Here is a 12,331-nt window from a genome sequence, read left to right as displayed (position 1 = left end):
ACGTGTAGGAAAGACGTACATTTTAAGGTTTGAACATACTAGAACGGGAAATTTTTGAATATGAATAACTTTTGAAAAATTATGTATCTGGAAAAAGTGAAATGTATATTGAAAAGTGGAAAATAAGGGATTTTAAATGAGCTATGTTTATCTCAAAATAAACAGGTTTTAGCATCATTGAATTTTTACATCCACATGGTTTGCATGTGTAGTAAATCATGAACATTTTTGCAAATAACATGTTTTTGTATGAAACCTACTGTTTTCATTGACAGTTGTTGAATTATTAAACCCAGTAATAAAGTTTAATGAATTAATGCTTGAACAAGGATGCAGTAATTTATTGTAACTCTCATATTTGGACTACCAGTGAAAAGATGTCAGAAAAGAAAAAAGTAATATTGGCGTCAGCAGTGACATAAGAACAAGTAGGATAATCTCATCTCTGTTACATCATATGTCCTGTATCATACTGCTGTGTACTACTATAGTCCTGGGCCAGTCATTTATGTCAACTATTGTGTTTATTGTGCCCATACAGTCTGTAGAGAAGCATTTGTAATAGAGCAATTCAGTGGGTCTGGTTAACCACTGAGTAAGTTGGAACAATGTGTAGTGCATTTCCTGTGATTATCACTGGTAACCCTGTAGGAACTGATGAACAAAAGTAGTCCAACCAGAGCAAATGGCGGGAGCACTCGTGTAAGTGGAGTGTAGCTAGTTAGTGGATCCAAAAAGTAATCAATGAGTAAATTGAAGCTTCCCACGAGTGTAGTTATCTACAGTGTTATCGTTGGAGGCAGTGAGGAAGCACGAGGGGTGGTCATTTGACAAAATGCGGTAGACATACATTGACACTATGTGTTCTGATAACTTTGTATCACACAGAGAAGCAGGCATGTTGAAGTTTAGATAGCTCCATAAATTATTCTTGCAGTAGTGCTTTGTCTGAGACTATTACTACATTTGTAATTGGATTTATTTATTTATCTATTTATTTGTTTTTATTTCAAAACAGAGATTGGATATGTAGTGTGTTTCTGAAAGAGTGGAGTACCAAAAAATGAGCTGTATTTCACTTGTGTGGGTTGTAGTATGCCACAGGTGCAAAATGTCTACATATATTTTTAATAGGGTTTTTGGGGGTTGAACTACAGTAGTTTGCTGAAATATGAGATAATTACTTGTAGATTACAGTTCTGAATTTCTAACAGTAATGGAAATTCCCAGATTGAGCAATATGTAAAATAAGGGAATGTCAACCACTCACCTATAGGAGATTGATGTGTGGAGCACAGAAACACACAACAGAAAACAGCATTCATACTAGCTTTCAAGCTAAAGATATTTTTCAGGCAATAGTACACACATTCACACACACAACTACATGGACACCCAAACGCATACTCCCCTGGCCATGGCGAGTGGCCCCTGGAGTGGGCGTGTGGGTGTTTGTGTGGCTGTGTGTTCAAATTTGTGTACTTGTGCTTGAAAAAGAGCTAGAACTCAAAAGACAACATGAATGATGTTTTATGTTGTGTGTTTCTGTGCTCCATGCACCAACCTGCTATAGGTGAGTGGTTGCATTTCCCTTATTTCACATATAGTTCTGAGTATTTAAATGAATTACAGGTGAATAAGAATGTCTTCATCGACCAGGCACAATGGGAGATATGCTGCAGTTCTTCAGTTTTTGATATTTGTTAAATAGTTAATGTTTTTACATTACTAATTTTTGAATTTTTTTAGGTATACAATGATTTTGAGTAGCAAAGAACTAACTGACAATGTAATAACTTACGGAGAATGTATAAAGAGCAGCACAAAACATGTAGAACTACTATTCTGGAACCAAAGAAACACAAACCTTAATTAAAAAGAAAAAGAAGATTATCTACATCTCAGTGGTTAATATGGTTAAGATCACATACTTTTCACTCTGTATGAGGTTGCAGTGACTATTTGTCAAAGTAAAAATAGCTTAGATACTTTTTGATACATTGAAGATATATGACTAAATTGGGAGAAAACAAAAAACTGAAGTAAAAAGGATATAAAAGAAAAAAATGCCTCATCCTATATGTGGGATTCAAACAAGAGAGGCTACCCAGAGACTACAAAAGCCACCTATTGAAAATTCCGTATCTTCCTATTCAGTTGCAACAACTTTTAGGTATTGATTTAAATACTGTGAAAGCTGAGTATCTGGGAAAATGGCTCTCTGGCCAACAGTAGATTGCACAGATGATATATTTCATAAGAGTAAATAGAAAAAGAATTAACTAAGGAAATGTAGCCCAACATAGTCTTAAATTTCCCTATTTTGTATAGTCTCCTCCATTGCACAGGATTCCATTCCAGTGACCTTTATTCAGTGGGTATCATCTTGAGTCCATCATGGGTGTTGTTTCTTTAAGAACCTCCTTCATTTCCAAAAGTGTCCCCTTTCACATTTCCTCTCTTCATGTTTCAAACAAGTATTTGTTGGTGAATTGTTGACTCTCAAGCCTGTTATTTGTGTTCATATCAGCTTATGAATTTGGTGAGTATCAGCTTCCATTTTCCTTTTTCAATAGACTCCAATTCCTCAATAAGAGGTGTAAAAAACTGGGTTTTGTGGTATGTCACTGTTTGTATTAGCATTGTTTCTGTGCAGCAATAGCCATTTATCATTTAAGTTAGTCATCTTTCTATGGTCTAAATTTCAGATATCTCTGTAATTGATTCAGTAATGTTTTTATCTTCTTTTGACTTTCATGAATTAAGTGCAGAAGTCTTTGTACTTTTAATCTGATTTTGTTTCAAATTTTCATATAATTCTAAACATAACATATGTGTTTCCCTTTCCCCTATTAATGTCTTCATCCCTACTAATTTTCCTTTTTTATGTTGATTTACATTTTTGGACCTCATAAAAAAATTTAATACCCTTTGATTACTAATGGTCTCACTCTGCTTTATTCCCATTCTCATAATTTTTTGTTTCTCACTCAAATAAAACTTATAATGCACAATTTTCTCATGTACCTATATGTCTTAACTCCCATTCTCTCTCATTTTGTTATGTTTTCATCTCTACTCTTTTCTGGAACTCTTACTTTTTTGTTAAACATGTAAGTCAAAAGAGCATCTGCAAAATTCACAAATTTTGGAAAACATTGTTACCTAACACTTCCATCGCCTTTATCGCGTTCAAAGTCTTCCCCAAGCCTTATGCCTAAACCCGCACCTGTTGTAGAAACAATCCCTACACCATCTTTTTCAGATCGTATTGCATCATGGCGGCACAACGCACAGAAAGAGACCTGTTATCTTAGGATGCTGGGATTCCCTGTTGAAGGTTCTGGATTTAAACTGCAGAGGAAAGTGGGTGCTTCTACAAGGAGCCTTTTCAGCACTGCAGTCATTAGTGGGTCATCTAGTGCTCCCAATTTACGAGTTTCAACTGTTTCTAATGTTTCTGGTGAGTCACTGCTTCACTGCTGAATAGTTCATTAATAATTTTGTCTGTGTTATGGGCAAATGAATAAAATTTGTTAAGTGCAAGTACATATGTGCAAGTTCAGGGGTTGTCAAAAGACTTGTTTCGTTTCCAAACATTATTCTAGGCTGGTGTTTTAGCAGGTGTCAGTTTTATTGATGGTTTTGTATTTTAGCATTGTCTGACATTGTATTTGTCGCATTTGTTATAGTAGCAGATTGAAAAAAATGGTAAACTATTGTGTTCATGTTATAGAAAAAAATATATAATTGTGAAAACATTTAATCAATGTATGAGTTTTTTAAAGAGTGTCTGTCTGTTGCTTTGTTTACAATTCTGAAACCATTTTGTACCTGAGAGAAATTCATTACTTGAAGGATACAGCACTTGATCAATTTCGGGTGCACAGTGTGGCATAATATGCTACCATAATTTGTATAATGCTTCGTATGTTCATTTTATTTAGTGTATCATGAAGCTATAAACAGCTGTAACAGTCTGCAGACATCATTAAAGGTTACTTTCCATAACATGCAATAGACAGAAAGACAATTTGCTTCTTAGTCTTACAGTTATAGTTTGTAGTCAGTCATATACCCTTCAGTTGAAAACTTCATTAGAACAACCAAATTTCATTTTTGTGAATCATCAAAGACCTGAAGAGCATTTTATTCCTGGTTTAGATAATCATTTAAAGATGTTATCATAATAGTGTTAAGGCTGTATGTTGAATTTTTACTTTTCCCTAGCAATGAGAACTGGATTATATTTTCCTTTGAAACACCTGGAGAGCTGTATGTGAAGCCATCCATAATACTGTTCATTAGTGAAACATTGTGATGTTTGTGGTTGCATGTTATAATGTGACAAAGAATTTTGGTATTCTCGCTGTGCAGTATAATGTTACAGAATTGTGAGCACATCTGCGTTGTCCTACAAATACTCTAGAAGCACTGGACTGTTAATGGTTGAGACGGTTTTCTGTTCTATTCCAGTTGTATACTGGGTGGGGGTGGGGGGGGGGGGGTGGGGGGGTGGGGGGGGGGATGACTCACTATATTCCTAAAAAATGTACCTAAATCCCTCTTTACCTTATTCTCATGACCCCTATGTGGTGTGTACGATGTACACAGCAGTTTTCCTCAAATAAAGTTACTTTCAGTGAGAATAATGCCTCCTTTCTTCCAAAGATGCCCATGTAAGTTCCTTGAACATCCATGTGCTATGCTGAACTGTTGTGATCCTAGCACATCCCACATCTGAATTAATGTAGTGTCTGCTGTCATACTTGCTAGACAAGAAAACTAAACAGTGGTACATAATTGGGTGTGTTAGAATCTTCTATGCAGTTTTCTTTGCTGATGTACTGCATTTTCTCAAAATTATCCAACAAAGAAATCTTTCATGCACTTCTCTATTACTTATTTTATACTTACATTCCATTTCATATTGTTTCTAAGTATTACCCATAAATATTTAAACAATGGTACTGGCTCTGTAAGTTAAGTACTACTCTCGTATTTGGACCCTGTGGGGTTATTTATCTTTGTTATATGCATGATGTTGCATTTATCCACATTGAAGCATAACTGTCTTTCATTTTACCAAGTGGAGTTTCATTGTCAGGCAATCAGTTTCTCTACAACTGTTCAGTGACAATACCTTCCTGTACTGAACAATCTGGTTGGGCCGCACTTTACTCGGGCACACTTTGATGTTATAAACATTTGCCATCCAGTATAAGAACTCAGTTCTATTAACAAAAAAATGTGATCAAACTACTGTGTTTTTCCGGTTCATAGGTAAATTTGTGCAAATGTTGCACATTTTTAAGATGGTAACAGCTGTGTAAAGAAGGAAGAATTAATTGAATATTGGAAAGATCAGATAGACAGTAGTGTTGTTATGTGTCTACAAATTTATTCCATTGAATGTGACCAAAAGTGATAGATCTTTTTAATTTTTACATACTGCATACATACATCTCAAGATGATAAATGGAGTGTGCTAGGAGAGGTTAGTTAATCATATACTTCAACAAATGCAAAAGTGAAACTATGAAAGGAAGTTTGTAAATATATGTTGCACATTTCTCTGATGACCAGTTCTGTTTTTCTGTCAGTGTTTGTCTATTTTTATTAATTTTTGAATGATACTTTTGTATAATGTACCTGCCTGTTTTGGTGGAGTCACAAAGTTATCACGTCCTAAAAGTACTTAATCAAATGTAACTTAATGGCTTAAATGTAAATCAATCTCGTAATTTATTTTTTCACTTAATGATTGTGTATTGTATCTTCAATATTGAACATTTAGCAGTCTTCATAAAAAGGAAAGATGAGCAGTAATTTATAGGCAGATATCCAATGGTCTAACTAAGGTTACATTAATGAGAATCAAACAAAAATCATTTTTCTTTTGCACTGAGGAAAATTATATTATTATAAGCCCCAAGAAACACAAGAAACCGGAATGCTGTTTACAGTTATTATTTTCTATATATAAACTTTGTAAAAAAAGACAATCTTCTGGGACACAGGTGTCATAAGAATAGAAAACAGTGGGAGCTACAGTTTTGGTTGTGATATGATAGGAATTAAAGTGAGAGTATGGAGAGTTACAATCTTTGTATGGGGAGGTAGAAGACAGTGATCACTGAAGAGGAGCAGTCACTGCATGGTCTTATTAGTGAGAGTAATATGAGAACACACGATCTGACTCTTGCATAATGAGGAATGTGAAGAGGGAACACTATAAAATAATGATTATTTTAACTGTTCTCAAGCACTTGATGCAGAAATATTTCTTTTATTTATTTATTCATTGTTACTTTTCAGGCTTTCCCTATGGATCTGCTTCAAATGCACATCTCAGGTTTGCAGCCGGGTAACGTGTAAATCCTCTAATATTTCATTGGTACAACTGTTTGGCATCTTCAACTGGTGGTTGTTGTTGTTGCCACTGCTGTAAGAGGCAACTGATCATACCAACAGCTGAAATTGTCAAATAGTTATATCAATGAAATATTGTTAAATGTGCACGATTTTATACTGTGGCAAACCAGAGCGGTGTGTTTGCATTTATTCATTGGTTGGAAATTAGTTGCAAATATGCTTACTGAGAAATGAAATAAGGTAGATTTTCAAACAAAAAGTAATTTGATATGAAATTCACAAAATCAGTATTATGAGAACGTTAATGACAGTCCACATGTTATTGTTGATAACTATTGGTTTGGCAGTATTGATTTTCAGGAAATAAATTATGTAAGACAGTATTTGCTATTATTATTATTTATTTATTTATTTATTTTCAGCAATTGAAGGGTGTGGTGGAGTGCCCCCCATACGGCCTCTAGAGACTTTACACAATGCTCTGTCACTGAAACAACTGGATTGTTTCCTAGAGACTGTTACATCTGCACCTCTGTTTCGCTCACCGTCCTCTTCGCCTCCAAATTTTCCATCTACACCACATTCGTCACTGGTTCTTCATCACTTGCCATTGCAGTCTCCAAGCAGTAGTAAGTAATGCTTCCATTTAAGACCTGTAGTTAGTATATAGTCCACAGATTTTAAACAAATAATTTGTGGTGCACAGTTCATTTAAATTGGTGAGTTGAGTGCTCATCATTTGAACATTTGATGGCAATATGTAGAATCTTGGCTATGGTATAAATATCAGTGAGTAGAATTGAAATAAAGTTATTGAGTCATTAAATTAATACTCCTTTGGAATTGGTTTGCTATGGGTTAGTTACATTGCATAAAAATGTACCCATTGATTTAGTTTTTACAGGAGAGTGTCTTACAAATAGCCATGGCTGAAATGCCTTTATATGCCTGAAATAGGTTATCATAATATTTTGGCACAACATTAAATGGATGGCAGAGAATTCTAAACCAACTATTTTGAGATAAGGAATCGATGATTGAGAATAAGTATACCATCTGGCATGAGATCTCAAATGACCAGTGTTTGTTAGGCATGTGTTTGGAAACATAAATAGTTTCATAATAAACAACAGCCTGCTTCATTGATGTTCATAGAGCTACCTTGAAAAACAATACACATGTGTCTGTGGTGAGTCCACAATGGAGTTTATCACTGCTAACAGTTCTGACTGGTTATCAGAGACAGAGAATTACACATTACAGGAACCTGCAGACATTCATTTAATGTATAGTTTAGCAGTATGGATTGTTTTTTAAATGAAAGTAGGACTATTCGATATTTTAGGTGAGAATTTTGTTACAGGTAAGCCAGATGGCACAGGAAAATCTCTTCGAAAATCTAGTTGGTGTGCTAATTGTTCAGGAATTTCTGAGTAATATTTATAAGAATACTATTCAGGAAGTGTTAATGTAAAGATTTCTTCTGGCATTGTTCAGAATGATTCCTATCTGATTTATTCTGAATATCCACTATTATTTTAAACACTGTGTGTTCATTCAACTAACTGAGTTTGATAACTCTATTTCTTGATTGTCTGCAGTTCAATGAACTTGGATGGCTAAATTACTAAAACATATGAGACAAAGAATAGAAAACAACAGATTATATCTGAGCAGAAAGTAAGCTTTATACAGAAGCACATATATTCTAATGGTACACAGCAACTTGAGGGGGGGGGGGGGACTACAAAAGTTAGGCAGCCATATAATGTCATCTATTTCAGTAATTTTAGCCCATCTCTGGATTAGGAGTTTTTAACTAAAGAGAAACGGGGGTGGGAGTGGGGTGTGGGTGGGGTGGGGGTGGGGGGGGGGGGAGGGACATCCATATGAACTAGGCTGCCTTTTCAAGGATATGCATACATCTTCCATACAAACAGCAGAAACCAGTTTCAAATATGAACAGGCTGATTCTGAAGTATTATCACACTGACTGAACCCAGCAGTTATGAGGGGTAGTAATAAAGTTATAATTATTACCTCAACAAATTGAACTCAACAGTGAAACTTGTTGATCAGGTTAGTTCCTCTCTACATATTCACCATTCTAGGTGACACTGTTTCCAATGATAAATGACTTGGTGGAGACCTTAGTTCTCAAAGTGTGTTTTTTGACTGTTCAGAAAATGTTCTCGCTTAAAAATCGTCTGTGTCATTCTGAAAATGAATCACACACTGTGGTTTCTTCAGTTGAGGAAAGAGGAACAAGTCACTGGGTGCCATGGCATGAGAATTAGAGGGAGGGGGAATACAGAATTTGATAGCACAAATAAGCTGTCTGTCCTGTGCGGAATGAGTTGGGGCATCGTCACAGAGAATGAAGCACGTCACTTCCCCACAATGCTTCACCTTAGTGGCCTCCAACTAGCGGTGGGAACAATCAAATGAAAACAATCAATTCATTCGAATGTTGCGAAACTGTCATGTCATTCAGTTATAGTTTTTACCTATTGGTTGTATTATTTACCCATTCTTTTTAGTGAAACTAGTCAATGGGAACAACTGAATGGATTCAATCGATGTCGTCGGCTCGACTACTCGTGCATTCTTTCTTGTGAAACCAGTCTGTGGGAGCAATTGAATGAAAACAATCATTCAGCTGGTCAGACTTCTCATTCATTATTTTGAGTGCAACCAACCTGTGGGAGCAACCGAATAAAAACAGTAGAGTCAGTTGTTTGTAGTTTAACGTTTCAGTTGGATTATTAATCATTTGCTTTTTTTGAGTGAATGCACTCTATGGATGCAACCAAATTGAAACGTTTGCCATCTTTGTAGCTTTGAATATTGGTTGGATTGTTTATTCTTTCTTTTCAAATGAAAACAGTCAGTTGTTTTTCTGTCAGTTGAACTGTGTATTCATTCTTTCAAGAGAAACCACTCATTAGTATTTTAGCTCATTAAACTATTCATTCCTTCTTCTAAGTGAAACCAGCTTGCAGTACTTTCATTAGCTGAACTAAAGCAGTTCACATTACACTGCCAGAGGATAGCCCTACTCCCAGGAGTAATTGAAAACATATCTCATGGGGTATGCCAAAGTTAAGATAAGATAAGATAAGCATTATACTCATTCATTTAATTATGTGCTGAATGGAGTAATTTTTATTTTCACCGTTTAAAACTTATTCATATATTGGTGTGGGTCTAGTTGTTCTATGTGCCATTAACATGTAACTACTGGGACAAATCTAATTGTTCACACATGCACCCCATGGAGCAGGGGTAACTTGAGAGGGGGAATGTTTCCTCATTGCATTTCAGTACTGAAAACACCAGAGTGCCTCCTGCCAATCAGTAGAGACAAATTACACATGAGATTTACAAGGATTTGTGAGAGAGCATTATAGATATGTTCATGTTCAAACATGGAAGTCATTTGCAGTAAAGAGTATGAATGCAAATTAAGTCAGTTTCAGTACAGCTCATTAGTAAAAGTTAAGTGACGTTTAAAACATTCAGTCGTCTGATGGCATTGCAGTGCATGCGATTGCCAATTGTCGGCAGCTTCTCATTGTCTCCATAAACCAGAATTGAAAATGTATGGCATTCCAAAATAATCTTTACAACTTTGATCATATATATTTCAGAAATGGGGAGAGGTAGAAATGTGCAGGTTGTGGTATAGTGTTCAGATACACCTAAGGTGCTAGAAGCCACTTAACAGAGTTCGTAGTGTTAAGGTGACCATACTTTATAGGCCCAAATTTGGTATACATTAAAAAATTTTGATACTGCAAGAAAGTCTTAGTCAAATTTAGTAAATGCAAACTATCACTTTAATTTGTTAAAAAAAGTACATTAATTTAAACTTTATTTGTATTAGATGAAGAAGTGCAGGCAGAAATACAGTATTTGTCAGTGCTGTAAATTTTCTCCAGCATGTCTGTATTCTTCAACAGCATATGAAGACATTCATGTTTCATCACAGTTCACTCTAGACATCAACAATGCATGTGTAGCTTCTACAACAAACTGTGTTTTGTCTGCTCCATAAACTGCTTGCTTGGGAAAATACTTCATTAGCAGCATACCAATACAGGTGAAATAAGCCTCTAATATGGGATAAATCATTTCACAAGATATCTAAGGGATATTACAGTGCCATGTCCGAACTAGTGTGTCCTTGTTGCTGCAGTGGTAGGAGCTCAGAGTTCCTAGAGATCCTGCCCAAAGAAAAAAGTGTAATGTGGTTTTGCAGCACCTGTGTGTCAGATCTGGTCTGTACTAACCATTTCACACACTGTGCCAACTGCTGAGGGGTGGCCAGTCACTAACTAAAGTGGGGGGAGGAGGGGGCGGGACAGCTTTACATGTGTGTGAACATTATACCACAAACAGCATTTCTGAAATATACATGATCAAAGTTGTGAAGATCGTTTGTAATGACCTTTAAGTGTATAGAAGGGTGTCCAAGCGTTCTTGCCTCTGGATTTTTAATGGACTAAATTGAAGAATCTTCTGGTCCTCTAATCAGCTTAATTTCCCCAGACATTTAAAAAGGTCCAGGGTTACCAAGGACAGTTGAATAAAAATCTAGTACATCTCTGGACACCCTCAAAATTGGAATCAATCTGGGGAAACTCAATGTTACACAATTATAACTTTCCCGTAAGCTAATTAACTGGAATATATTTGTGCTCATAGTAACACTGAGCGAATATACACTCAGCTTATTTGAAAATGGATACAGGATGTTATAATCTCATTCAGCTGAGCAGTTTTGAGGTATTATTTTAAAAATGTGTCTGTGTCTCAGATTTGGGAAGGTACGAACCATCTTGGTTTGATTCCCCGTTGCTTCAAATTGCTTTTTCCAGCCAGCCTGAGTGTGGTTTTTTACGCAATTTCTCCACACTCATCTAGGTCAACACTAAGCTGGTTATGCAGACACATTACAACACACATGATACTACCTCTAGACGTAACCTTGGGCTGGATCGTCAAGATTATTCTGGTTTGATAGTTTTAAGAAGTTGGAAAGTTCGAAATTTATAAATGTACTTTGTTCATTTGTGCCTCTTAAATGGAAGCAGCCAATACTGCAGATGATTCTGATGTACCAAAAGCCTGATGAAAACATAGATGCCTTAGCTATTATGTAAACATATGTATATATGAATCAGAGTAATATATATGAGTGGGAAAAATCATATGACTGAGTAAGACATGAACCTCAAGATAAATTCAGTGCTATATACAATTTTATGGAACTATAATAAGCAATGAAATTCAGAGGAAATTAACAAATGATGACAAATGTTTTTTGTCAAAAAGGACTTCCACAAGTGGCAGCATATGCTTCAAATGCATCTGATCAAGTCACCAATAAAAAAAAAAAATTGTATCTTGTCTGGTTTGTGTTCAAGTCACCTCAGCATTTATCGAAAAAGAATTATCAGTGTTGGGTGCCAACCAGTGAGAAGAGAGAAATAGAGCTTCAGTAAGTTTACACTTCCATCATCTCAGTATTGATTATTGCAGTATTGTTGCCTTTCAAATGTAGAAAAAAAAATTACCACACAATACCCTACTTTATCAATGGTCTCCACCATTTGCTTTTGGCTCCTCTAGCAGTGTGCTATGGTATTGTGGCATGTGGGTTTCAGTGTGTACCAAGACTTCAGACATATACGAATAATTCAGAGAGTGCAGTCATTGTCTGTGGGGGAACAATGACCATTAGAAATGAAAATTGCAGAGCAACTACAAATCACATGTAACTTCTTATTTATTTTGGCATGTTTCACGCGGCAGACCTAAACATCTTTAGAAATCAAGTAGCTGAGAACCACATGTTACAAAAATAATACTGTGTATTATTGTATGATGGTGGCACTGTACATGGACTGGTATTTGTGATTTGTGGCCTTTGGCTACATAATTTCTGAAGCTG

The 12,331-nt window shown here is 35.7% G+C and overlaps 1 protein-coding gene across 6 annotated transcripts in view; it reads left to right on the top strand.

Moving 5' to 3' along the window:
- LOC126185177 (inositol hexakisphosphate and diphosphoinositol-pentakisphosphate kinase) overlaps positions 1 to 12,331 on the top strand; it is a 578,601-nt gene that overhangs the window by 478,941 nt on the left and 87,329 nt on the right. For 4 of the 6 annotated variants that reach the window (XM_049928024.1, XM_049928022.1, XM_049928025.1 and 1 more), the window contains exons 24-25: positions 3,119 to 3,463; positions 6,798 to 7,004. In XM_049928024.1, the coding sequence (XP_049783981.1) occupies positions 3,119 to 3,463; positions 6,798 to 7,004 (552 nt within the window). The remainder of the gene's footprint in view (positions 1 to 3,118; positions 3,464 to 6,797; positions 7,005 to 12,331) is intronic. The other 2 variants (XM_049928027.1, XM_049928026.1) reach the window with 2 other exon arrangements.

Source organism: Schistocerca cancellata, chromosome 4, assembly GCF_023864275.1.
Source record: "Schistocerca cancellata isolate TAMUIC-IGC-003103 chromosome 4, iqSchCanc2.1, whole genome shotgun sequence".
Classification (NCBI taxonomy): Eukaryota; Metazoa; Arthropoda; class Insecta; order Orthoptera; family Acrididae; genus Schistocerca; species Schistocerca cancellata.
This window is presented reverse-complemented; position numbering and strand designations above follow the sequence as displayed.